This window comes from Astyanax mexicanus, chromosome 2 (genome assembly GCF_023375975.1).
Source record: "Astyanax mexicanus isolate ESR-SI-001 chromosome 2, AstMex3_surface, whole genome shotgun sequence".
In the NCBI taxonomy this organism is placed as follows: domain Eukaryota; kingdom Metazoa; phylum Chordata; class Actinopteri; order Characiformes; family Acestrorhamphidae; genus Astyanax; species Astyanax mexicanus.
In genome coordinates, this window is record NC_064409.1 from 48,523,984 (window position 1) to 48,551,713 (window position 27,730).

The 27,730-nt window shown below is 37.1% G+C and overlaps 2 protein-coding genes across 9 annotated transcripts in view; one reads left to right on the plus strand and one right to left on the minus strand.

The window, feature by feature from the left end:
• Window positions 1–23: 23 nt before the first annotated feature.
• On the plus strand, window positions 24–19,674 carry scamp2 (secretory carrier membrane protein 2). The gene is made up of 9 exons (XM_015601855.3): window positions 24–153; window positions 7,891–7,968; window positions 9,054–9,140; window positions 9,369–9,483; window positions 11,554–11,682; window positions 11,943–12,102; window positions 12,211–12,312; window positions 15,792–15,909; window positions 18,377–19,674. Exons 1-9 carry the CDS (start codon window positions 97–99, stop codon window positions 18,521–18,523), a joined length of 993 nt encoding a protein of 330 aa, XP_015457341.3. The 5' UTR covers window positions 24–96; the 3' UTR covers window positions 18,524–19,674.
• A 6,357-nt stretch (window positions 19,675–26,031) lies between these two features.
• The window catches only part of LOC103047119 (neogenin), a 231,936-nt gene continuing 230,237 nt past the window's right edge, over window positions 26,032–27,730 (minus strand). For 7 of the 8 annotated variants that reach the window (XM_049474428.1, XM_049474430.1, XM_049474426.1 and 4 more), the window contains one exon: window positions 26,032–27,456. In XM_049474428.1, coding sequence (XP_049330385.1) covers window positions 27,373–27,456 — 84 coding nt within the window. In that variant the 3' untranslated portion in view covers window positions 26,032–27,372. Of the gene's footprint in view, window positions 27,727–27,730 lie in introns of all 8 variants that reach the window. The other variant, XM_049474429.1, reaches the window with a different exon arrangement.

Sequence of the window (27,730 nt, forward strand, 5' to 3'; positions counted from 1 at the left end):
CAGCAGTAGCAGCAGCAGCACTGTGTTTATTTTCTCTCTTCGGGCTCTTTTTGTTCTTTATTCTCCGGATTCCTCTTTGGGAGACGCACCGACAGCATGTCCGGCTTCGACAGTAACCCGTTCGGAAACCCAGTAGACGTGAACCCTTTCCAGGTGAGTCCGTGCCGCCGTTCTCCGCTCAGTTTACCACTTTTCCCTTCAGTTTGGAAAAGGCGTTTCACAGGAACCCATTGGTCACGGCTGGGGCCGGTCTGATTGGGCCCCTGCGGTTATTGACAGCTCGCTCCGCCAATAGCAGCGCAGTTTCGTGTTGGCGAAGGGCGGGGCCTGTAGTAGGAAGTTCTTTGCGTACACAGTTGGACAACTCATACGCCGCCCTGCGTATCACTATTTTCATTATTATCATCATTAATACTGACTCTTTATACAGAATTCCAGTGTTAACAGAGAAATTAAACTCAGAGTTTGGCCTAGCTAATATCATCTGATACTATAGCCTAGGTAGTTACTCACACCTGTCTTTATGTACACCTATTAAACCTCTGACTGAGTCATCTTAATCAGTAGGCCTGGAGATGTGTTAAGAGTTAACAGGCAACATTTCTGTGTTGTGCAAGAGATAGAGCTACAGTATTTCATGTGATACAAGGCATGACTTGCATGACAACATACAACAGAACAGGCCGGAAAAAATAATGCTGAAATTGTTAGTTTTTGGGACTTTAGAATAGTGAAAGTCATATGATTTCAGAAACAAACACGTGTTGGCACGTGTTGGTGCCTATGGACATCAGTTATTTTGACCTTTTCTATTATATTTCTATTTCAACTGAACTGGAGAACTTCTGCTACTGGGAATCTGGTAAAGCTGATCCAGTGTTTCAAATGAACTGTGTACAAAACAAAGATCCATCCCTCCAACTCCCAGGAGCAGGATCAGCAACATGGGTCATCTTCTGTTGTAGGTGATTCCCAAACAAACTGTTTTATCGAGAACCAGTAGAAAGTTTGGACACACATTCTCATTCATTTTTTTCTTTATTGTAAATGAATACTAAATGAAACACATAAGAAACCATGAAGTAACATAAAATTGTTAAATAAACCAATGTACCAAAAATGTGAAGCATTAAGGTGTCTCTTATCTGGCGTGCTGTTAACTTGTGGTGTCTGAGGCTGGTAACTCTGATGAACGTATCCTCTGTAACAGAGGATACTCTTGCTCTTCCTTTTTTTTGGGCAGTCCTGATGAGTTCCATTTTTATTAGAATGTTTTTGATGTTCTTTGTGACTGCACTTAAGGATACTTTCAAAGTTCTTTTTTTTTGTCTAACCTTCATTTTTTAAATATTTTTTTCTTTATTTAGTTAAGCGGTTTTTGCCACAATATGATTTAGAACATTACGCAAATAGGGTTATTCACTGTACACAAATTCTACTGCTTCACAACTTTTCAACTGATGCGCTTAAACAGCCAAGATGTGCAAATCTGTCATCTAAGCGTGCCTGCTTTGAAGAATCTAAACTGTAAAATGTATTCTGTTTGTTGAACACAGTTTTTTTGTTTGCTATATAATTTCATAGGTTTTTCCTTCATAGTTTGGATGACCTTAGTATTCATCTACTAATGCCCAAAACTTTGATGTGCAAGTATGTAGAGATGACTACTCACACTTAAAGTTCTCGAAACCAATTTTGTACATCATAGTGCTATAAAACCATAGGAGCTTAAACAGGTCTAAATTTGGTATTAATTTTATCAGGTTTCCATTAATATCAGCATATGGAACATAATGCTTTCTCTATATCAGTGCCTGGAAATGGGCCTTTGTGTTCATGTCTAAATGTTAAAATAAAATACAGCTCATGCACACTATATGGCCTTAAAAATGCACATATATTCAGGTTCAATACAATTTGCAGTTCTGAGGCCACAAGTTTTGATGTCACGTGCCCTCCTCATTAAATATAAACATATTACAACAAAATTACAGTCCTTACAATTATAAAAAGCCTGTGTGCATATGACCTAACCTCTTCCTCCCTGAACTTTTTTTATTGTAATAGTCTGTTCTCAGATTCTTCGGTTTGTCTGAGGTTTCTGTGAAACAGGATGGAGAGACCCTCAGAAGAGATATCTTTGACACACTTCCTCTGTAGCTGTATCTGCGTTTCTATGTCTTTTTCCACCCTAGACCAGCAGGCCTTTGTGATGGGCTCAATTATACATTTACTATAGTGGTTGTCACCTCAATTAAACCCACTTACTCCAATAAGAGTTATTGGCAAAGCCATACAGTAAAACGTGATTCAAATCACGTTGCTCTGGATAAGCTTATCAGCCAAATGCCATAAATGTAAATGTAAAAATAGATGTTTTGCAGATACGAAACCTAGTCTTAGTGACTGAAAAATCTACTGTTACCATTAATATATATATATATATTTTTAGTCTAGGCTTAGTCTTACCTGTGTAACATGATTCATATGCACATGCCACTGCATAGTGTCAGCCAAAGGCCATATATTTAAAATTTCATGTATTAGATCATACTGGAGAGAGATCAGACCTGTTTTATGATTTTATTTTTTTGTTGTTAAGATGGAAAAGCTTTTTCATTAGTAATCATTTTAGTCAAGGCTTGGATTTGGGATCTGAGTCTGAGTGATTTGAGATGTCTTTGCAGTTATTTGATCTCTTTTTAGTCAGAAAAAACATTTAGATTTTTAAAAAGTTTTTTTGTTTAAAGTTTGTAAGTTATTGAGAAAAACATTTATGTTTCACGGCATCCAGTTTATGGCATAATTGTCTCACATCCTGGAACAGGACAATAGAGCAGCTGTTGTTATCTTGCTCCTAAAGCACTGCTTGGGAATGGGAACACGCCTTTCTCCTTCTGTATGACGTTACTGGTTTGTGTTTGCTTGCAGGGTGGGGAGAGAGTCTAAAACAGGATGATTGAATTTAGTGCACTGGTGCTTTATTTAATCAGGAAATCCAGTAGTTCAGTCAAGTAGCTGTAAAAAGAAAAACTAAGTTAATGTATAGCTTTTAGCTGTGCCCAGAAGTTGTTTTCACACTCAGTATCTAATTTTAACACTGGCTTGAATTAATATTCATATCCCTTGGACTTTTTCACATTGTGTGACCTTACAACCACAAACTTAAATGTATTTCGGGAAGATTTTTTCCCCTTTTTTCGGCATCCCCTAAATAAAATCAAGTGCATTCAGTTGCCTTCAGTGGTCACTTATTTAATGAATAAAGTCCCATTGTCTTCAATTTAGTCTCAGTATAAATACACCTGTTCTGTGAAGGCCTCAGTGGTTTGTTAGAGAACACTAGTGAACAAACAACATCATGGAGACCAAGGAATTTACCAGACAGGTCAGAGATGAAGTTTGGAGAAGTTTAAAGCAGGGTTAGGTTATCAAAACATACCCTGAGCTTTAAGCATTCCAAAAAGCACTGTTTAATTTATCATCCACAAATGGAAAAAGTATTCTGCTACTGCAAACTTTCCAAGACCTGTCCGTCCTCCCAAACTGACGGATCAAGCAAGGTGATCACTGGACGTATAAGCAGCCAAGAGGCCCATGGTCACTCTGGAGGAGCTGCAGAGATCCACAGCTCAAGTGAGAGAATCTGGCCACAAGACAACGATACGTAGTGCTCTCTACAAATCTGACCTTTATGGAGTGGCAGGAAGAAAACATTTAAAATACATCTAAGGTTGTGGTTGTTAGTTAACAAAATGTGAAGAGTTATATATTTGCAAGCCACTGTTCATGCAGGGGTGAGAACCAGACTGCACTATTATTTTAGTCCATTATTAAAAAAAAAAAAAAATTCAAAACAGGTTTGAGATGTTTGCTTATGGAGATTTGTAAAGCCGTCAGTGAAAGCATACTTTCTAAAGGTTAGAAGGGTGGAATGGGATGTGTTTAAACTGTACGGGTGTAGAAATGGCCGCTTATCTAAAAGTGACTGTGTGGAGCTGTGAGGTACAGCCTCACATGAACACTTTAGAAGCAGTGAGGGAATACCTGCAGGTGTGATCTGAGATGAGGGTCATATTAGCTGATATAAGATTCAGCTTGTGTGAAGGCAGGCCTGCATTGGCTTCAGACTGGTAATGCATTAATTCAGTATATAAACTAGGCCTGAGTTTTGTTCTAAATCTGTTCTTAGAACGTAATGAAACATGAATATGAGAGGAACTGTGAAATCGCTACAATATGCAACACATTTGTAGCTCTTTTGTGTAGAAGAGTAACTTTTTGACCAGTTATCATACACTGCAGAAAATACACTTCATTTTAAGTAATAAAGGTCATTCATGCTCACAGTGCATAGATTGGTTCAAACAGTATAATACAATAGATTTTTTAAAAACATTTGCATATAATCGTCCTCAAGTATACAGTATAGATTACTAAAAGATTCTAGATATTATATTAATTCTTTTTATAGAAAATATGAGTACAGTATATAAGTACAGTACTAGTCAAAAGTTTGGACACACCTTCTCATTCAGTCATTCAGACTATGAAAAAACATTAGGAATCCTGTAGTAAACGTAACAAGTGTTAAACCAAAATCCTCTGTGAAACATTTAGGTGCTCTTATCTGGGGTGCTGTTAACTTGTGGTTTCTGAGGCTGGTAATTCTGATAAACGTATCCTGTGCGACAGAGGTAACTCTTGCTTTCTTGGGGCAGTCCTGATGAGAGCCAGTTTCATCACAGTGTATTTAATGGTCTTTGTGACTGCACATGAGGGTAATTTCCATGTTCTTAGTTTTTTTTAAATAATTGACTAACTTCATTTAGTCGTATTTTTTTCTTTATTTTAGTTGAGTAGTTCTTGCCATAATATGGATTTGAACATTACTCAAATAGAGGTATTCACTGTATACCAATTCTACCTCTTCACAACTTTACAACTGATGCTCTCAAACACATTAAGAGACGAGAAATTCAAGTAATTAACCCTTGAAAAAGCACAGTTGTTAACTGAAAGCCATTTCAGATGACTCTACCTCATAAAGCTGACTGAGAAAAAGCTGTCATCTAAGCAAGATGTGCCTATTTTGAAGAATCTAAAATATAAAACATATTCTTTTTAATCACTTTTTGTTTATTAAATAATTTTCATAATTTTGATAACTTTATTATTAATCTGAAATGCAAAAACAACTGACTTTAAGATGTGTTTAAACTTTTAACCGGTACTGTATATTGATTTCAACCATGACGCTGTAACAGAGCACAAGCTCTTTGTTTTCCTTGTTTTCAACATTCAAAAGTCTTTAATTGCCTGAGAAGTTTAAACAGGTTTGGTAGAGCAGGAAAAACCAGCACAGGGTTCAACTAGTCCGCCTGAATAATGTTTTACTCTTCATTGAGTAAAAGATCAGAGAACACAGACTCACTCATTTAGCAGGAAGACAGCAGGAAGTTTTGCTCTGATCTAAAGTGTCACTGCTCTTCCATGTATTGCAACAGAAGATGGTCAACAGTACAGCTATGGCCTAGAATTTTATGAGCTGAATCAGATTTGGCCATTTAAATGAATACTGATCGTATTCGACAATTTTCATCATGTTTTCCCCTTATATAATTAGAAAACAAGTTGTTTGTGTTGGCACGGTATGGATTTCTTAGAGATGACACTTTTAAGAGAGTACTAAATTATGCTGTAGATATATTGTAAATAAATAAGAGTGCAGATATCTTATGTTTTATTAAAATATTCTTTATTTTTATTAGAACTCACAGTTAGAAATTACTATTTAAATTTAAAGAATATATATGTTTTTTGTGTTATACGTAAATACTGCCACATTATCATTACACTTTAAGGTTTTTATCATATTGTAATATACATCAGTATTTATCAAAAGCATATTGATATGAGTTTTTTAGTCATATCATCCATATATCCAATATCGCAGTACAGTACGTTGTGTGTATTATGTTTATGTACACAAGTGCGTAGGTTTGTCATTGTGTTTTAATTTAGTACAATATCAAAAAAAGAGAACAAAAAAATAATTCTTAACTTTAGTAGTTTTATTTTTAGCCTTTCTTTTTCTGCTATAAGAACTAACCACTGACATGTTTCTTGTTGAAACACAGGCATGATCACTACCTTCAGTCCACTCATTAACCCCACCATTTTTATCAGTTTTGCTTCAGGGATTTTATGAAAATCATATTGGATTCTGTGCATTAAGTGCGACTCTTTTAGTGCAGTTTTCCGTTTAGTTCTAGCAGTCGTTGTTGAATTGCTGTAGTCTTGGAAAGTAAGGACATCTCCGTATAAATTATTTACAGTGTAATTAACACTAGCGCTATTAATGATTAACAGTGTTCTCCTGGCCTGGATGAATGTAAGTGAAGTGGGGGAAGGTGAACACGCACAACATAACATGTTTTGGTTTGTGCTGAGTAAGCTGTGTTTGCAACACATACTGATTATGCACAGTCCAGCTGAATGTAGTGACAGTGAAAATGTTAATTATCTTTTAGCTAACTTGTAACAGGCTGATGGGGTTGTAAGATTTGCAGAAAAAAAGATATTCTGCCACATGGCAGTACATTGTTATGCATAACTTTGAATTTATACAGGTTTGTCACTTGATATGAAATATGATAAGAATATATGAAGGAATTATTGTGCATGAAACAGTTGCTAAAATTCATTGTGCAAACTGCATCACTGTGAAAACAGGACAGTATTTTTTGCACAATAAGGCACACTGGATTATAAGGCACACAATTATTGAATGTTTGCACATCGGATTATAAGGCGCCTGACAAAAAATACGGTACTACCTATGATTGTAAACAAAAAGTGTTTAAGTGCAGTTTTACCTCAAGAAAGATTTGCATTGTCATTGCATCATCGCAGAGAGTCAGTCAGAGAGTCGCTAGCAACGCACTGCTGCTAAGATTTTGAGTAGCATCTAAATTAGGGTGCTCTAAATTTCTTTCTGCACTTTTTTGTTGCATTATGATGTGTAAGACCGATTCCTGAATAAAGGCATTAGGGCTGTAACTAAAGATTATTTTTATAGCTGACTAATCTGTTGATTATTTTTATGATTGGTCAATGATTATTTCTGCCATGCCATCCATTTCTTGAAAATGAAAGAAACAACTGAACATGAGATTAAATGCCTTTTAAATGCCATTTAAATGCTGAGAAGATGTTAAAAGGAGAATTGTTTAGATTTTTAGGGAGTAAATGTATATTCTGTTGTGTTTGAGCACTTTTGGAGACACAGACCAAATTGAGTGTACAGTGTGTGACTGAGCCCATTACCTCTCTAGTAATGCATTTCTGTTCTCAGCACAGAAAGGTGCTGTTACAAATAAGCAATTGGTCAACACTAAAATTTGTGTTTACTTATTTTTACTATAGACATTGTCGCTTATACCAAGTAATTATTGCCCAATTTATGCAAACATGTTTATAAAGCTTTAAATGTATTTTGGGATCGATGACTGTGATCATTCTCACTTAAAATTCTCACCTTATTTTGAGTAGTGTTAACTCAAAAAAAGGATAAAAAGTCACCAGTCAAAAGTCATTCTGAATCTTTTGTCCAAAGTTAGAATATAATTTGGGATTTTTCCTTGAATTAAGTATTTGTTCAAGGATTTTAAGAATTTGAGACCACATAACAAAAGAAAAAATGCTTGGCAGCTTGTTTTGCTTAATATAAGCATTTATATAACATGTAAGTCTCAATTTTTATATATTTTTCTAGCTGTTGCAGATGGATATTTTTGCAGTGTACCTGAATTGGAAAGGTGTGATTCTAATGTTTTTGGGAGGTAACAGTGTACTTTATACTCAGATAAATGTCATTCACTGTTGTAGGATCCCTCTGTCACAGAAGTGACCCACTCTGGAGTGGATCATATGGACCAGTACACCCCCTTTCCAGCCAGTGACACTGTAAGTAGTCAAACAACTCTTAATGCAATGAGATTATTTTTGAATACACTTTATTAGAGTAGAATTACATCTTAAAACAAGTACAGAGCAGAATATAGGATTGAATATATCCTTTGTATTTAACTTATCTCATTATGGCAGTGAAAAAAGAAACACACTCACATCAATGAGTGGCTTCCTCAGCACCAGAGAGGAACTGGACTCCCCACAAGCTCCTCAGCTATTAAAGTTAAGAGAAAAGAGAGTGCTGTTCCTTCACTCTTCCCACCTCAATTCCTGCCTGTCCGTGGGGACGGAACCAGCAACCTTCTATTCCTCAGCCCACTTATCTAACTTTTAGGGCCTTTTTTACACATTTTTACACATGCACTATTTGAATCTGGTTAATTTTCACAGTGCAGTAATTGCACAGTTATACTGACCAAAACAACACACATGAAGTGACAGGAGGTGGTTAAGGTCGTGTCACAAACATACTCTGGGGCGTGTACTTTGGTATACTTTGCAAGATTGAGCTAAACAGCTTTTATAGCCAAATATCAATCTGCTATATTGCCCACAGATACACAGGATCTATTTAATTTAATGTATTTAATTTAATGTATTTAATTTCTTGTGCCCGCCCCAATAAACAAAGAGAACATTCTTACATGTTTATTTGATGTATTTTGATGCAAAAGGAAACATTTTAACCAAAGAAAATGAAGTATATGTGTAAAAATGCTCTTAAAGGAACCAGTTTTTGCCTTGGCATGAAAGAGTTAAAGGCTCAGCTGTGTCCTTTCCCAAATGTGACCATAAGTTTATGAGGATGTATTAGGTGGACTACAGTGGGGGAATTATTTTTATAATACTGAAAAGATACTGCATATGTTTTTACACGTGAAGACTACTGAAATATTCCAGACTCAGAGTTTTAATAATTTCTTTTTAAAAATATTTGATAATTGAAATCACTGAATGGGAAATTGATACAGTAAATGATTCATTTCATTTTCAGCATATGTTTACCTTTTGTTTTAGTTATTATAAATGTATGTGTGTGTTCTTGTTGATTTTGTTAACCAGTGTTTGTCCCTCTCTAGGGAAATTTGACCGGCTCTACTATTCCTGCCTCTGCTGTTCCCTCACAGCCAGCCGTGCTGCAGCCTTCTGTGGAGCCAAGCCCTCAGGTCAGCATCTCACATACTGCAGTGCAGTGGAAATGTGTCTTACATTTTTTTTTTTTTATGACAGTGGGGCATTTTTAGGAAAAATGAAATTCTCAGAATCAATATATCTAAACAAGTGTTGGCTGCAGGCCTGTAACCTGGCTGTGTTTTGTTGTATGCATTAAATGAAATTGTGCATTCACACATCTACAGGAGAGCTGTAGTTAAAACTCTGTGCTGGTCTTGTAGGCAACTGCTGCTGCAGCCCAGGCGAACCTGCTGAGACAGCAAGAGGAGCTGGAGAGAAAAGCAGCTGAGCTGGACCGCAGGGAGCAAGAGCTGCAGAATAGAGACAGAACTACAGGTAACATCATATATCATATCTCATAAGGCATACTTGCTCATATCTTCCAAAAGGCAGCTATACAGGATAGTCAATGTACATTTTTTTTCGCACTACAAAGCGCACCTAAAATCCTTTAATTTTCCTGTCAGTGTGCCTTTTAATCCAGTTCACATTATGTATGAATTCTACCAGTCAGGTTGTAGGGAGCAGTAAAGCCACTCTGCCACAAAGCCACGCTGAAGTACAGCGTTATACAGGAGTTTCAGTTTAGTTCTCCAGCACCGGGACTGGAGTAGCAGTAGCACTAACCGCTAACTGCAATTTCCACGTTCAGAGGTGAGTATTATCGGCCTGTAGCCTGCTGCTAACCCCAGCTAGCACTGCTGGAGCAGTATTAGCATCTTTCTGTTCTGAGAGGAGTATTATCAGTCTGTAGCTTGCTCCTAACCCAGGCTGGCACTGCTGGAGCGGTTAGCAGTGCTGGAAAAAATCAGGAATCTAAGCTTACTGTAAATAAACAGAAGCGATTTACTCACCCAAATCAACAGTTTTCAGGAGAGAAATCCGTGTAGATTTACATCCAGTGCTTGTTTTATTTACTTAGCTTAGCTTTACTTAACTTGGTTAGCTACCCCACCCTCCCAACCACCACCCAGTGGCGAGACCTGCTAAATTAGAAGTTCTTTTAAAATGCCACTTATAATCCGGTGCACCATATGTATGAAAGTAGACCAGCAAATAAACATTCATTGATTATGTTCTTTATAATACGGTATATTTTCACTTGTCATAAAATACAATAAAAGTAACTACCAGAATTACATTATGATAATATTGAGACAATAATGAAGATAAAAGTTCTTTATGTGTCAGAAACAATATTATATTTGACCCTGTTCACATTTGGTATTAAAATTTGTACTGGGTGATCCAATCATGAGTATCCAGCAGTTGTACAGGTGTGAACAGATTAAGATGAGGCCTGTACCACGATCATTCAAACCCCATTTGAAGGTGGTCAAAGATGCACATGACAACATTATTATTGTAGTGTGAACGCCAAGGTTTTTCAGTGTGTCCCAAACTGCAAAGCACCATGATTAACCATGTCAACGCCAAAACAATCATATTAACTGTGAGACCACACTGCCTACTGTCCACATGAGCTAGATGAACAGGCTACGATAACAAATTAATAGATAAAGGTGATTCTTATGGCTGCTGCACAAGTGAAACAAGGTGTATCATCTGAATTTGGGCTGAGGATTTTGTGCAAAGAAAACTGGAAGACTTTTGCAATAACCGGCCTCTAAATCACAAATTATTTTAGAAATCATATAAATAACCAATCACAGGAGATTAATTTTAATCAGATCAAATGTAATTGGCAGGTTTGAAATGGGTCAAAAGTCAGAGTTTAAAAATGTGACGGCATACTGACTAAGATTTGCATGTGTGAGAAGTTTTTTACTTTTTTTTTTTTTCTTTTCTTTACCGGAACTATGAGGCTACCGTTGCTAACAAACACAGTCAGCAAATCTTTTTACATAAATACGTGCTCACACATTTCTCTCAAACCACGCAAACCACATCTCAGTCTCTATTACCTATGCACAGATATTCTGAAAAAACAAACCTACAAAACTCTCACCATGTCACTGAATGGAAAATGTGCACAAATATAAAGCAAGTATGCAAGTATATCAGATAACATTAGTATTGTTGTTTCTAAATGAATATGAACTAGTTTTCTTTGCATTATTTGATTATCTGGTCATTTTAAAGTGATCTCTTAAGCTGTATGTAGATTTATTTTTGTTTTACTTTGTGTCACCATAGTTAAAGGCTTATTATACAATTACTCTGTCTATTTATCTAGTCTAGTGTAAAATATTGGGATATAAAGTAGCATTCATATCTCTCAGTTCCTGCAAATGCTCTGTCCTAGAAATGCACTGGTTTATCAGATATTGAGATCAATGAATACAGTAACACATGAACAAAGTATGGTGTTTTTAAATTAGTTTAATACATAATGTTTCACTCATCTGTTAAACAGATTAACCGTATTGGAATTGCTCTTTACAGGCAAGGAAAACAACTGGCCCCCATTACCCAGGAGCTTCCCCATAAAGCCATGCTTTTACCAGGACTTCTCAGAGGAAATTCCTCCAGAGCATCAAAGGATCTGCAAAATGTTGTATTACCTGTGGATGTGTAAGTAGTAACAGTGTGACAGGCAGACTGTCAGCCATATTGTGCAGTAATTACTGCAGCACTTTCATTCCCATGACCTTTATAAGTCTGCAGTCATTTACGCCATGGCACTTGTTAAATGTTACAGTATGAAGTGTTGTGACACCTGCTGTGAACTGCCATGCAGGTAAACAATCTGTTACCTGTCACAGTCACATCAAAGTGATCCTCCTCCCTCTTTTCTCGCTCTCTTGTCACCCCTTTTTCTAAACCTCTCACAGTGTACTGCGTGACTCTGTTTCTCAACGTGCTCGCATGTCTGGCCTTTTTCACTGCCGACGCGGGTTATGGAGTGGACTTTGGCCTTTCCATTTTATGGTTCATCCTCTTCACTCCATGCTCCTTCCTGTGTTGGTTCAGGCCTGTCTACAAGGCTTTCAGGTAAGCGTCTTGTGCCATATATAATAGTATTTATATTGTTAGCTAATTCTATCTGTTTATCTGCAGGAAAAAACTGCTAAATAACATGTTCTTATTTTTTTCTTTTAGGACGGATAGCTCCATCAATTTCTTTTTTTTCTTTTTTATCTTCTTTGCCCAAGTGGTGGTGACCGTCATTCAGAGCGTCGGCATACCCAAATGGGGGAACAGGTGAGTGTACTAAAACTCTCCTGTTTAAATTTTTTCTCCGTCTGAAAATTTTTGGAAGATCCATTAAAAATATACTTTCCCCCAGATGCGGTCAATTAACCACTAACCACACAACTACGTTTTGGTTGTCCAAATCTTGGTTCTATGAGGTACCCCATCTCTTCAGCATTAATGAAAAACTGGATGTGGTTTGAGAAAACATTTTGGCCAAACAATTTGATTGCAAAAAAAGTCAAGGAGTTAATAATCAGTGTTCCCCTCATAGTTTGAATTTATATCTAAAAAAATCTAAAGTTAGGATACCAAACATGCCTTGGCTGATGATTTACATCTAGGCTCAGTGTTGTGTATATTTATATTTTTGCTGAACTGTGTGTACATACATCTGAGCAACATTGTGAGAAAGTGTATGGGCCATTCCACCAAATCGATGTCATTTCTGTCCCCAGAAAAGTATAAATGTGCACAAAAATAAGTTTAAAATACATGTTATTATTAAGCATAGTGTCTTGTAAAATTTGTAATGAAAAAATATATATATTTAGAACACTAAAAAATAGCATTTGTTACCTTTCCCCACTCTCTAACTATAAACTTTACAGTGAAATATAATTACTAGTCCTTATTATAAGTCCTTCATAGATGTATTTTTTGCATTGGTTCTGTGACTCCAAATCTCATCTATGCTTTAAAAATATTTTTTTCATAATAAATCCATAATATATAAGTTAAAATACACATTCAATTGTTTCCCTGGGTTTTACTCACTCCTGTTACCGTAACACATTACCCCATCTGAAACATCTAGAACATTTTACAAGTCACATCTACAACAGAAAGCTACATCAGATGGTTCTTCTGAAGATCATGGGAAGACCAAAATTAAATTCTTTCGTTTGTCCCTCATTTCTGTATATTTGATCTTATTGTAACTATGACTGAGGAGGTCAATCTAAACACTTATTCATGTTACTTAATTAATTCTTAGATCTTATTTGTTTAGTTTTAAAAATACAAATTTTGGGAAATTCACTAGAATGTGCTCAGTGTCCTCATGCTATTAGCATAGCCGTCATCTAGCTTGTTTTTGCTAATTCTATGCTAAAAACTCATTCCTGTTACTAAAAACGTAAAAAGTAACAGGAGTGAGCGCAAGAATGAGTGCCAGTAACAGTAATAAGTGCAAGTAGCAGATTTTCATTGTCACAAAAATGTATTATTTGAACATGCAGTCAAACATTTCTTTAAAATAAAGGAATAAGTGAACTTACTTTTAAATGTTGCCTGAATTTTATAAAAAATGAAGTAAAGCTGCCAGAGATTGACCAGTACATGTTTTAAATAGTTAAATGCATGCGTTATTGGATTCAGTGTTAAAAAAAAAGTTATTTTGGAAGAGTTACAACAAGCATATGATACCCATTTGGTGGAATGGCCCATAAACAACATAATACTGCAACTTGACTTATTAAATTAAAACAGACAGTGCTAAGTTTGGAATTTAGTTTGTTCTTTTGTGTGTTTCGGGTAGTTGTTATAATGGAGGAATTTAATGAATGTAGACGGTCTGGCAGTTTGTAAAGGACAGGCCTTTCAACAAATTTAGGACCACATGCTGTGCATTGATGGTCAGCATTAAGTGCAGGCACATGACTCCAAGCTCAGCAACCATACAGCTCACACAGCAGTTGAAGATATGAGTCATATTTTATGGCACAGTTTAGAGTTAAGCATGTGGATTTGCAGTTTTTACCTTGGTAACATTTTTCAGCAATACTATTTGCATTTGTCCATTTAGGAAAATGTTTATGATTCCTCAGAACACACAACAGTATGTAGTAGCAGAAACTTTACACATATTCTATTTCTGTAAACAGACATGGTTATTTGAATATTGCAGGCTTTGCATTGTATCAGGCAGAGCAGTATTGCAGTGAACAAACAGCACACTGTTCAGAGCCTTTAGAGCAGAGGTTTCCAATCTTATCCACATCGGGTCAGTCTGAGTGCTGGCTTTCATTCCAGCACACCTCAACTGCAGCAGCCTGAGAGACCAACTGATTAAACTAGTGGAGTCTGTGCGCTCCAGCTTATATGGGAAGAAACCTGCAGCCACACTGGCCTTATATTTTGGATGAGATTAGGAGCCCCTGCTGTGTAGCGGTATGAACTGATACATTTACAGGATGAGTTTGAGAAAATAGAAAAATGAATTTTTTGAAGAAGTACATGCAACTTGCAGTTTTGTTTGTGTTGTCTATTTGTTGGACGTTATCTGTTGGTGATACTCAGTCATATCAGAATATTATGACCAACTCTTTGTTTTTTTACATTCACTGTCTATTGTATCAGCTTCACTGACCACAGGGTTTCCTACAGCACTTTACTGTTATCCTTGACAACAAATGGTCCCACCTTGACAACAGGTTTTAGCAAGTTTAAAGTGCATGTTTCAATAAAATATATCAATATTTAATGCCTTGTATTGCAAGCAGAAACAATATGATATATCACAATATCAATATTTTGTTCCATCCCTACTCGATACATTCAAAACTATTCTAGAAAACGTAGACAATTACCATATTTAAAAAAAAAAAGTTTGGGTGAAGAAAGCTTTGGTTTCTGGAGGGATGACCCTTAACATGGTGCAGTCTTGTGCAAATTATGCTGTAGAAACATTGCAATTAAACAAACAACCTAATTACTTATTTACCATCATGCATAAATTATTTACAATCATGCATAAATGGTTCAGACCCCAGAGAATCACAACAGAGCAGGTATATTTTGAGTGGTGAATAAATATAACCTGCTGGTATGAGCGGATCAGACACAGCTGCAGTGCTGCTGGAGTTTTTAAACACTGTGTTCACACACTTTCCACACTATTAAAAACTACTACCTATTTGCTTCACCTTGTAGATGTAAAGTCAGAGACTGAAACTAATCTGTTGCTTGTGTACATCCTGACCATTGGAAAACAGGGTGAAATGATGGATAAGTGGAGCTGACAATATGAACAATGAGTGTAGAAACAAAGAGATGGCCATAGTATTGTTATATGACTGTAGTTTTGAGAAGAGAGACAAATAAAATGTGCAGACATGTTGAAAATTCTACCCTGGTTGAAATGCAGGAATGCTTGCTTTTACTTCCTCTGAGACGCGGAATGGTGTCCATCTCTAGATTTTTCACTCAAACGCTCGTCTCTTTTCTGCATCTCACGTCTGTGACAGGTGTCTTTCTGCTGCTAAGTCTTCTGCTCTCTCTAAGCTGGAAGCACTAACATCTCTCGGGCCTTTCCTCACTGCTCTCTTGGTCTGTGTCTGAAGTAGGTCTTTAACTGCATCTCTGCTCTCTGTTGCCTCATTTTCTTCCCTCTACGTTTCCATTTTCTGCCCCTTGTTATTGCCTGTATGAGGTGGTTTGTCTCAGAGGAATGAAAACGTTTACACTACTGTGTCTTTTCTTCACAGCGGTTGGATTTCGGCCATCTCTGTGGTTCGCTCAAACCTAGCTGTGAGTGTTGTAATGATGGTGGTTGCAGCGTTCTTCACTGTGTGTGCCGCAATGTCCATCGTCCTACTTAAAATGGTATGGATTCAATGTGTTTTTTTCTTCTGTGGGACATTTTCCTTACTAGTTTGTAATACTAACCATTTAAAAATATTTTATTGTATGAATAAACTTAATTTGTGCAGTGTATTTTTAAGATTTTAAAACTGTTTTTAATGTTTTTATCAGATTGAACCATGAACCACCTTTAAAAAAAAATTTGTTTTACCCACAAAAATAAAAGCTAGTACAGTGCCCAGAAAATTACCAGGAGGGCATGTGGGAACAGAAGCTGATGTATTAACAGCATATACAGGTGCTGGTCAACGAATTAGAATAATTTGAAATAGTGCAATCATGAAATTCTTTGAATGCATTTTTTGTGCAGAAAGCAAATCAGGTGTTCACCGCACCTGTCCTACTCGTTAGACTAATCACAGAACTCGTTACCTGGAAAAAAATTGCTCAGCTGAGCTTTCCAAAAGGCCCATTTAGGCCATTTAACTGTGACACTGTTGTTTTATTGAATTAGAATAATGGAGAAACCGTTTCATTGAATTAGAATAAATGCTTGAATTTTTGTTTTCTGTGAAGAGTGTTCACTGTGCAGTATAAAGTCAGGGTTGAGTAGAATTTCTAAGTTGTAAAATCAATCATGGGTAAGCAGCGTGACCTCTCAACCGGAATAGTGGCTCAAATTCAAGCCCTTCGCCAACAAGGCTTGACCCAAACTAAAATTGCTGAGCAGCTCGGCATCAGCCAGTCTTCCGTCTGCAAAGCTCTCAAGAAAAACTGCAGCAAGCGCACCAACTGTTCCGGCGTCCGAAAAACTTCTGCTCGCGACAACAAGCAGCTGAGAAAGATCGCAGTCAGCAACCGGTTCAAGTCCACTTCCGAGCTCACCGACTTGTGGAACAAGCAGACCGGCGCTGACGTCTCCAGATCAACCACTTACCGTCGTCTGCGCGAACTCGGCTTCAAATCTTGCGTTCCAGCAGTAAAACTGATGCTGAACAAGAAACAAATGGAGAAACGGCTGAAGTGGGCCAAAGAACACGGCGAGTGGACTGCTGAAGACTGGCAGAAAGTGGTCTTCAGTGAAGAATCACGCTTCTGCATCTCCTTCGGTGACCAAGGTCCTCGTGTCTGGCGTCGTGGTGGCGAAACCTACAACCACGAGTGCGTGAAAAGATCCGTCAAGTTTCCCCAGAGCGTTATGGTCTGGGGATGCATGTCCGCTCGAGGTGTAGGGAAACTCTGCTTCCTCAAGAAGACTGTCAATGCTGCCGTATATCAAGATGTTCTGGAAACGTTCCTGATTCCGACTGTTGAGGAACAGTTCGGCGAAGAAGACTTCATATTTCAACAGGATCTTGCACCGGCTCATGCGGCAAAGTCGACCAAAGATTGGTTCACTAAAAAACAGCTTGAAGTTTTGGCATGGCCGGCCAACTCGCCTGACCTCAATGTCATTGAAAACCTTTGGGCCATCGTCAAGCGGAAAATTCGCGACAGAAAGCCTACTACGCTGGACCAACTGAAGCAGAACATCGCCACTGCCTGGGAAGCTGTGAGTGCGGAAACTTGCGACAAGCTGGTCAAATCGATGCCGCGGAGACTTCAGGCAGTCATACAAGCCAAGGGGGCAGCCACAAAATACTGAGAAAGTGATGATTGTAATTATAATAAAAAAAAAAATTTTAGTGAACACCTGATTTGCTTTCTGCACAAAAAATGCATTCAAAGAATTTCATGATTGCACTATTTCAAATTATTCTAATTCGTTGACCAGCACCTGTATATCGTAGCAAAAGTCATGCACACTAATGCAACTTTGGTAGAAAGAAAAATTTAATATTTCGTCCACTAGAGTAATGCGAAGAAACTGTACATGACAAAGATTACCATAATTAAAGTGACATTGAAACTAAATTGATGCAAAATGGAAAGATTTAACTCTTTTAAAGTTCAGAGATGCCGGAAAGAACGAGCAGTGCCCACACAATGAGGGCTAAAATCTCTGTGCCACTTTAATGATATGCACCAAACATCTGGGAGCACAAACTCACCAGACAGTTATGAAAAATCACTGCAGAGCTATTGTTAAGAAATACTTTGGATTTGCAATTTCAGAATGTCTAAAGCAACCTTCAAAAAGCTGTGAGAACTTCCTATCTGTTGGATGAAATCTCTATTATATAAACTGGATTTGTGCAGGGTAATGAATGGCAGTACTGGCAGTACAACAGTAGTTATTTGTTGAGCATATGGTGTACATAAAGCAGTATATATAAAACTAATGGACAATACGTTGTTTTACCTCATGACTTAATGCAATGTTTATTTGGAAAACCCTGTTCCGTTACTCCATTTTGCTTTAGATTTTCACCTCCCCTTCTTGTTCACAACTCTATGAGCACAAAAACATTAAATAATAAAGGCAAAATATCCCAGTGGTCCCAGTTCATTACCCCGAGCCAATCCCTTTCTCTTGCTTTTGTTTCAGGTTCACTCTCACTATCGCCGCACCGGGGCCAGCTTTGAGAAAGCCCAGCAGGAGTTCTCTCAGGGCGTCCTCACCAACCGCACCTTCCAGAGCGCTGCTGCCAGCGCCGCCGCCTCCGCAGCTCAGGGCGCCGCTCAGAGGAACTAGACCAACCCAGAACACCTAGAAACGCTTCTCAGTGGGCCTGGGACCCCCAACTCTGCCAGCCCCCATTAACCCAAAGCTGCTGTGTGGTATCTTGTGTGGATCTCCATGTTGCTTTGGTGTTTGGATGGCAGAAGCACTACTTTTGGAATTCACATATTTCTTTATGTGAAACTGAGGGTATAAGGTTAAATGCTCAGTGCAGTGTCTGTATATTTGTACGTATGCTTTGTGTTTGTGTGCATTTTTTTTCTCTTTTGGAAATTTGCTTTTGCTGTATTTAAACTAATTTAAGGCTGGCCCACATCAGTGAAGGTACGTGAGACTTGTCTGTGTCCATGTATTAAAGAATGGCAATGAACAAAATTGGACTTTGCCCAAAGTGATGTCCACTCAACTTGAAGGCTAGGTTTGCTTGCATTTCGCTATCGCATGATCAGGCTTTACGCTCCACTTAGTTTACAACTACAAATGATGTGCCTTATGATTTCAAACATGTCTTATTGTATTCCATCAGTTTGATCTTCTTGCTAGTGTGCCATACATACATCAGTTGAAGGGCATCTAAACATGGCTGTATTAAGAGATAAGATAATCCTTTTTATTAGTCCCACAGTGGGGAAAAAGTGACAATTCTTAGGGGTGTTACTGGTGAGATTATAATGTTTATTTCAGCCAAACAGCAAGACAGTCATTCTCTTATTCCAATTTCAGCTATGAAACACTGATTCCATAAGTCTTGCTTCTGGTTGATGAAGGATAATTATCCAAAGCTGCTGTCTGTAACCTCCTGTGGAAAACAGACTAATAGGAGACTGGGCTCACATGTAAAATATGGTTTATAAAATATTAATGATGCAGAAAGTTTCAAATCTGGCATCTAATTTTGCTTAACTGTGACCTTACAGATTTGATTATACTTGTCAGAGAAACATTAGACTTGGCTTATTTTAATTTTCTGTAAGAAATGAGTAGGTTAGATTGTTTTGCACCTTATGGAAGGGAGAAACTAAATTAATCAGTAAAAAAAACTTTTTATAATGAAATAAATCAATATATTTTAAGTGTCATTATGAATTCATGTATTTTGTCATGGATATGGATATTTTACTGGATGTAGTGTTTGAGCTAATTAAACATTTTGATTAACTCTTCTTATGCCTTTTCTTCTTCCAAACCAGTGGGCAGTATTTTAAGCATTAAATGTATAGTATAGAAAATAATTATTCTTTGAATAATGAATGTTACATGAAAGTGATATGGCTCCTAAACTGTTGTCTTCAGTAATGTAATAGGAATGACATTCCATAACTTCATAGTTACATTGTTGGATATCCCTGGGCTTGAACACCCAATTTGACAACAGATGTGAGGGTTTAGACTGTGGCCCCGTCCACAGGACTCTGGATATTTTTTTTTTTAAACGTTGGACTTTGTCTCCGTTTTTAAAAATATCTTCGTCCACACGAGCAGCGTTTTCAAAAATATCCCCGTCTACATGAAAACGCCACACCACTCAAAAACGCTGAAATAAACAGCGATTCTCTAGACATTCTGAAGTTTTCTCGTCACTCCTCACGAACAACTACTTCATTTTTAAAACTCCCACCAGGTGCTTGTTGGTCCAGGTCTGGAATCTCTGTACACGGTTTGTACCTCCGCACAGGATCGGAAAAAAAAAACTGCACGTAGCCCATTTTAGTAAAGTTGTCTCCGCTGTGTTAGCGTGAGAGTAAGGTTAAATTAAGATGTGAACATGCTATTAATCCACAAATTGCAGAGAAAACAGAACCAAATCAGGCGCTGTCCCTGTTTCAGGCTTTACGGTCACGTAAATTACAGACACTAGTTTATACTGGTTACAACACACCTGATCCAACTAATCAACAACATCAGGTAAGCTGGACCAGTATAATTAGAGCTCATACCGAGAGAACAGCGCATAGGACACGCCACTATCTGTCTCAGCTACACTGATAAAACGTGTTACAGCGTTTAAAGCTGGTTCTGGGTAATTCCGGGCTGTTGGGTCAGAGAGGGCAGTTAGATCAGGGATGGGCAACTTCCATGATGGAGAGGGCCACATTTTTTTCAGCATGACCATTGGAGGGCCACATGACCTCGCACTTCAAATAATTGAATATGAAAAACGCTACAAATGATTTTCAATAAGAACAAATTTTATATGAATTTATATCTGTATGTTTACAGCACCAACATTTATCAACAACTATTTTCTGCATATTAATGCATTTTAATATGGCAAAAGACAAACCGTTTGCTTAAAAAAAGTGCAAAAAGGAAGTCCTTCATATCAAAGAACAAGTTTGCTTAAAAAACTGATTGCAAATACAGTAGTTCCTCTGTGTAAAATAAGTTCATTATAACAAGTCCTTCATAAGCAACAAGGACAAAACATTTGCTTATAAAAGTGCAAAAGGCATTTGAACTCATTTATAACAAAGAACAAAAAAGATTTAAAAACTGATTGCAAATAGCTCATTCAATAATAGCAGAAAACTAGACCACAGAGGCCCAACATTTATTGAAGCTAATGAGAGAGCTGTGGTTTGGCCTGCTGGCTCACAATGGACTGGATGTCAATGTCAATTTTCGTGGTTGTTTGGCAAAAGTAGAATTACGTTTTTTTTTATTTTATTTTATTTTTTTTTATTATGAAATTATGAAATTATTTTTGATCTATTCGCGGGCCGCACTGAGTGATGACGAGGGCCGTGTGCGGCCCCCGTGCCGCCAGTTGCCCATCCCTGAGTTAGATCATTAGTTGGATCCGCTGTGTGTAAATGATTTCGCTTTGTTGCACCGAAAAGAGTCCCCTCTCGATCTCTAAGCTAAAGCTAAACAAAAAGCAGACGTGCGCAGACTCGCCGTGTGACGTTGGCGTTTTAAAAAAATCTCCACCTTGGAAGGCGTTTTCAAAAAACTCTGTTTTTAGTGAACGAAAACGCCGGCTTCGTGTGGACGGAAGGCCAAAACGGAGAGAAAAACCTCAGTTTATTAAAATACCCGTGTTCTTGAGGACAGGGCCTCAGACACATCTGTACAAATCCGAATGTAATCTTGTCTCAAACCTACTTCAAATGCAACTCTGTTTTTTGCAAAAATTTGGACTTGGACTGTCCAGACAGTCAAAAAACAATTTGGATTTAATCTAGATGTGCTAAAAATCAGATTTGGGCTGGCTGAACATTCAAACTAAATTCTGGTATAACAAAAACAGCTGTAAATGAGTTAGATTAAACTACAAAGCTGTTTGGAAAGCCTGTGGAAACACACTCAGTAATGGCAGTGCTGGGAAGTTTTGCTATGCTAAAAGCTAACCCCAGCTACCTGACTTGGGAAAAGTGGTTTGTTGCCTGAGGGCAACACCATGGCATAGAGGGTTAAAAAACGCTGTTTAATTCTGGCACAAAACAATTATGGCACATCTGAGCATTTCATCTGTTTGTAGTTAAATCCACATACTAACTGTTCAGATTATCACCTGTATATAGACCGTTTCAGAGGAATATTCATGAGCGCAGGAAGTGACGTAGCTGTTCCTAGGACACTTCCGTTTTGCGGTAAACACCGTTCAAAACAGTGGATGTAATTTAATTTAAACCTTGCCATACACACTGTTCCACAGCCACAAGAACTGCTGCAACATGACTGCAAACTAAATAAATAAATAAATGTTGAAATAAATAAATAAGTATATAAATAAATGCACATATAAATGAATGAATAAATAAATATATAAATAAATTAAAACATGCATAAATAATTGTATAGGTTAATAAATACATGTCTTATTTATATATTTATTTATATATTTATTCATTTATATGTGCATTTATTTATTTCAACATTTATTTATTTATTCATTTATTTATTTCAACATTCATGTATTTATTCATTTACTTATTTTAACATTTCCACATTTATTTATTGATTTATTTCCACATTTCCACATATTTATTCGTTTATTTATTTACCTATACAATTATTTATATGTGTATTTATTAATTTATTTATTCATTTATATGTGCATTTATTAATATATTTATTTATTTCAATTATATATTTATTCATTTATTCATATATTTATTTATTTCTACATTTATTGCATTTATTTATTTATACTTATGTTATTTTTGGTCCTCCATAGTAAACACGCCTGCTTTCGTTTTTCTCACAACGTCTCCCTCCTTCTTATCTATAAATCATGCAGAGTACGTGTTGGACAGCGTTTGACTTGCTACAACCTCATCATACACTATAGTGATGCCTTCTCTACTATAGGAACAAATATTCCCAACTTTTCCACTGAGAAAGTAAAGTTAATTATATGCTTCCAAACTGCGGTGCGCTTTCACTGCCTGTCTGGTGTAAACACGCTCTGTTTTAAGAATGTAGTGATACACATCTGGGTAGGTCACCTCTGGCAAGCGTTTTAAATCCGAGGAAAAAAAACTCCCTCTTAAATCCTTATCAAAAGGATCAGGAATTTGATCACTTTTTACTAATTTCTGACCATATGTTTTTGCTTTGTGTTCGGGAGACTTGCGAAATATGCGCTCTCATTTTTTTCGAAGGAACAGACATGCGCAGTAGCTTTGTTATTGTTTTCCTCATTGAAACGTCTACAATGTTTGCATGTCCCCATTCACTCCCACTGCGAAGTTTTGAAGCCGATATGGCCGAAATGGAAGCTGAAATCTTGTTTCTGCGCTGCCACAAACTAGGAAAATTGGAGCCAGGAAACTAATAACGGTGTAAAGAAAAGAAAGCCTAGGTGAGAATCTCTTCTGGGTTAGTCAGACACCAGAGCGCGTTCCATATTATCCATATCTTCAGTAAGCAACCTTACGCAGCTTGTAATTAATATATTTCAGTTTAGGAAAAGAGTGAAATATGTAAATCACGGACGCATAAGAGTTCTTTACAGGTTTCGGACAAAAGCAAATCTTATGTACAATCTTCATTTTTCCATTTTGAAAATATTACTAAAACAGTAATTCAGAAAATTGAACGGATTGACCTCCCAAGCCTAGGTACAGGTAATATTTTTTAATTTACATTATTTTTTTTAATCAAAGACCTATAGTAAGGAAGGTGAACTACGTCAATACTGTACTTAAGTTTAAAAATGCTGTATCTATATCTACTGAATTTTTTTTTCTTCTACTTCCACTTTTACTTCACTACATATTTTCAATGGGATTTACTGACTTTTACTAAGATACATTTTTATGTGCTGCATCATTACTTTATAAAACCTACATTTATATTATAAAGCTGTTATGAATCATTAAACCCCACATTATCACTGAAGCTAGAGCGGTAGATGCTCTGCAATGTCCCCTGATGAATAAAGCGAATAAGCTGATCCTATATAAAAACACCACGCTGCTCCCGTCCTGCCTTTCACTCAGTGAACTTCCCACTGCTTTCTGTAGTAACTACACAACACAATACTGTACTTTTACTTTCAGCACCTTAGTAATACATTTTAATTTTAACTACTTGCAACACTTATTTACAAAAAATATATAAATACTTGTAGTTGTTGTAATACTATGTATTGCAGTTAAGTGGAAGTACCAAAGAACACTTTAACTTCTACTTAAGTCACATTTTTGATAAAGGACTTTTTAACTTTTACTCATGTCTTGGGCTAAAGTACTTTATACATGTCTGCTTTTTAATCATTTAGTTCCATCCATCAGCTTGTTGTAGTGAGGTTGTATTTATCAGTGTTGTTAACAGATGATAATTAACCCTTGTGTGTTCATATTTTTGTTACTCGTTTACTTTGTTACTTGTATTTAATTCAGCAAAATTAAGCAATTTTACATTAAAATGCTTTACACATGCTTGCTTCACCTAAATTGCAAGCAATATAAACAGCTTACATGGTTAATATTTGCCCTTTACCTTTCTTATGTTACATTTCTGTCAGAGTGCTACTCTTTTTTTTATTAGTTTTTTAATAAAATGTAAAAGAAAATGAATTAAACTCGAGATATGAGTAGAAAACTTGTTTAGTTTCAAATTTACAAATGAAGCAATGTTTATTCGCCCTTGGCCAAACATACTGTATGTAATATAAATGTGTGTGGGGAGGGGGGGGGGGGTGTACAGTGTGTGTTTATCGAAATTTGTTTTGATATAGGTTTTTCACAAAAAAATGAGCCAATGCCAATGAGTTTGAGTTTGAAAAAATATTTTTTTAGTATCATTTGATGAAAAATGAAAACGGGTCCCACAGACCCGAACACCACACAAGGGTTAATCTAAAGAAGAATCACTGGAACCCGCTCAGCTCATCTGGAGGCGCCATTTTCTCACCTCACTTTCTATTTCTCCAGTTCTATTACTTTAAATTCTCCCAACATTATATATTTATAAAACAAATCCTATACAATTATTTAATTACTATTATAAATTAGGCACAAGCTATTTGCACCCATGTCTAAGTGACAGTGTGTACCATTACTAAAAAAAGTCATGTCCTTTCATCCTAATAAAAGATAAAAGATGTACTTGGCTACACTGCATGGCCAAAAAAAGAGTCGCCACCTAAAAAAAGGTCACACTCTAATATTTAACTAGACCACCTTTAGCTTTGATTGTGGCACACATTCACTATAGCATAGTTTCAATAAGCTTCTGCAATGTCACAAGATTTATTTCAATCCAGTGTTGCATTAAATTTTCACCAAGATTTTGCAGCAGCATTGATAATAGTAGAGTCTGACCTCTGCACAAGTCTTCTCAATGAGGTTAAGATCTGGACTCTGTGGTGAACTCTATCAAGCCATGTGTGAAAATGATGATCTCATGCTCCCTGAATCACTCTTTCACAATTCCAGCCCCATGAATCCTGACGTTGTCTGGAAAAAAACCCATTGATGGAATAATCTGGCGAGCCTCTCATCCACTAGAGGGCATAGGAGATATTTTAGCTATCCACTCAACCCTAATATACAGTCTAACAGTCCTATGTTAAATATCAACTTAAAATACTTAAAACTTTATGAAAAGCTTTTTTGATTACATAATCTTCACATACCTTTGAGACACCACACATCCGCACTAAACAGAAAATGTTGTTATGAAGGAATAAAACGTCTTGTAAACCTTCAGGTGAATTAGAAAAATGTATTGAAGCACCAGTAAGGATAATGTTTTCCACTTGACTTTCCACATCATTCTACAACAGCGAAACAAAATGTCCGAATACAAGCAGTATGAAGTATGAACTGGTAACACAGAATCCTGTAAAACAAGACAAAAAAAATCAATCTGTAGTTTTCCTAAAACCAGCCGCTTACTCATGACATCATCATTACATAAAATACTTTCATATTTAACATGGCATCAGCAATCCTTTTTTACCACCCATTTACAAAAAAAAAGTGCAAATGAACGTTTTTGACTGTGCACCATCCATTCCAGCAGCTCAGCCTCTGTTGCCCCGCCCACCGCCCGACATTGTAAACACATTTACAAACACTGACTTTATTAATTTGCAGAACTTCTTACAGTCACATTAACATTCATTTGTACGAGATACTGTACATGTAAAATGCATCAAGCAAGGCAGAGTTCACAACGTCTTCTCTGGATCTTTCTTTGGGAGGAGAGGTGGAACAACAAACTGGAGAATAATGAGAGCGTATGAGACCTTGCGCATCATAATTTACATACAGATTGTTTACAAAGCAACATTGTTTCCTCTTATAAAAACGAACAAAATCCTCGATATAAAAGTGTCTTTTTTGGAAGTGTAGAAAGAGTGTCGTAGAATCGTAGACCACTTCATCCTGGGAGCTCCTGAGGGCGGACGGGGAGAGCGTGAACTGCTGCTCGTTCCTGTGTGTGGTGCCTCCGGCTCACAGATGGAACAGCACAGGAGCTGCTCTGGTCCGGCAGCCCGGCTGCGAGCTCATCATGAGGTATTAAAGGTGACGCTCTAGCAAAGGTCTTCCAGAGGTCCTGTCTGAAAGTCTTAGGTCTCTTAGATCTTCAGCACCACATGATCCATCTATACAGCACTGCTGACGTGCTGAACGTGTAACATTGTTTATTTTTCATTTATCATTTTTGTAACAAAAATAGCTTTTTCAGGATCCACAGTTTTATCCTTCTGTACATCTGAATCCTGCACCCACTTGCCTGTCGTGTCCCGTATGATGCATATTTAAACTTCTATGCTACAGGTTTCCCTCGGACAGAACAAAATAATAAAACAACAAAAAATAAAACTGAGCATCTGGTCTCTGACCAAGGAAAATGATCATCATAAGAATATTCTTCAATGAAGAGCTGAAGGTTGTTCCTTTCACATATATAAACAAATGGAAATGAAACAACAGCTACTTTTTAAAATGGAGTCAATATAAATACACCCACACATCCCCAGCGGCAGGTATGAATTCAGAAACGAGTACATAAAATGTTATGAAAAGAAATGATCATATGCATAATGTGTGCATGTACACATATGGAATTAAAAAAATATTAAACAATTCGCAATATTTATATGAAGTCCAGAAAACAGCAACATTAAAAATGTCCAGAGTTCTTCCAAAATTCAATGATCTGGAGTGCTTTACTTTTTTTCGCCCCTTTCGCTGTCCATGCAAAATGGAGAAACAAACAAACACACATCTGCTGGAGCTCATCCTCCTGGTCCGTCACTTAGAATTCAGCCAAAATTCATAAATTCATGAGCAGTGATAATCAGTCTTTATCAAAAACAGCCGGGCCCTTCTTGAGAACTTGAGAACAAACAGGGCTGGAGTTCGGGTTGAGCTCTCTGGAGCGGAGCGAGTTCAGTGCTGTCAGGCCGTCGTGATGGCGTTTAGATCCTTCATCAAACCCTCCAGGTGAGCCATCTCCTCCGACAGCTCGTCCGTCTCATACGCCTTAGAGAGAGAGAGAGAGACAGAGAGAGAGAGAGAGACAGAGCCATGCATAGAGAAGAAGCCAGGTTAGAGTTACGGATTAGAGCCACACACTCACACAGTTTGAGGAATGTAGGGTGAGAATGAGAAAATAGAGAGAAGAAAAAAAAGCAGGGGATGGAAGGACGTTAAAGAAAAGGGAGATGTGTATTAAAGAATGTTAATTAAAGAGTTGAAATAAAGTCGGAGGTAGACGTGTGACCAGACAGACGTGAAACAGTGTCAATGGTACTGA

Coding starts and splice junctions, on each gene's coding strand:
- scamp2 (XM_015601855.3), top strand. CDS start 97: ATGTCCGGCTTCGACAGTAACCCGTTCGGAAACCCAGTAGACGTGAAC. Junction 9,141..9,368: donor CTGTGGAGCCAAGCCCTCAG/GTCAGCATCTCA, acceptor CTGGTCTTGTAG/GCAACTGCTGCTGCAGCCCA. Junction 12,313..15,791: donor ATACCCAAATGGGGGAACAG/GTGAGTGTACTA, acceptor TTTTCTTCACAG/CGGTTGGATTTCGGCCATCT.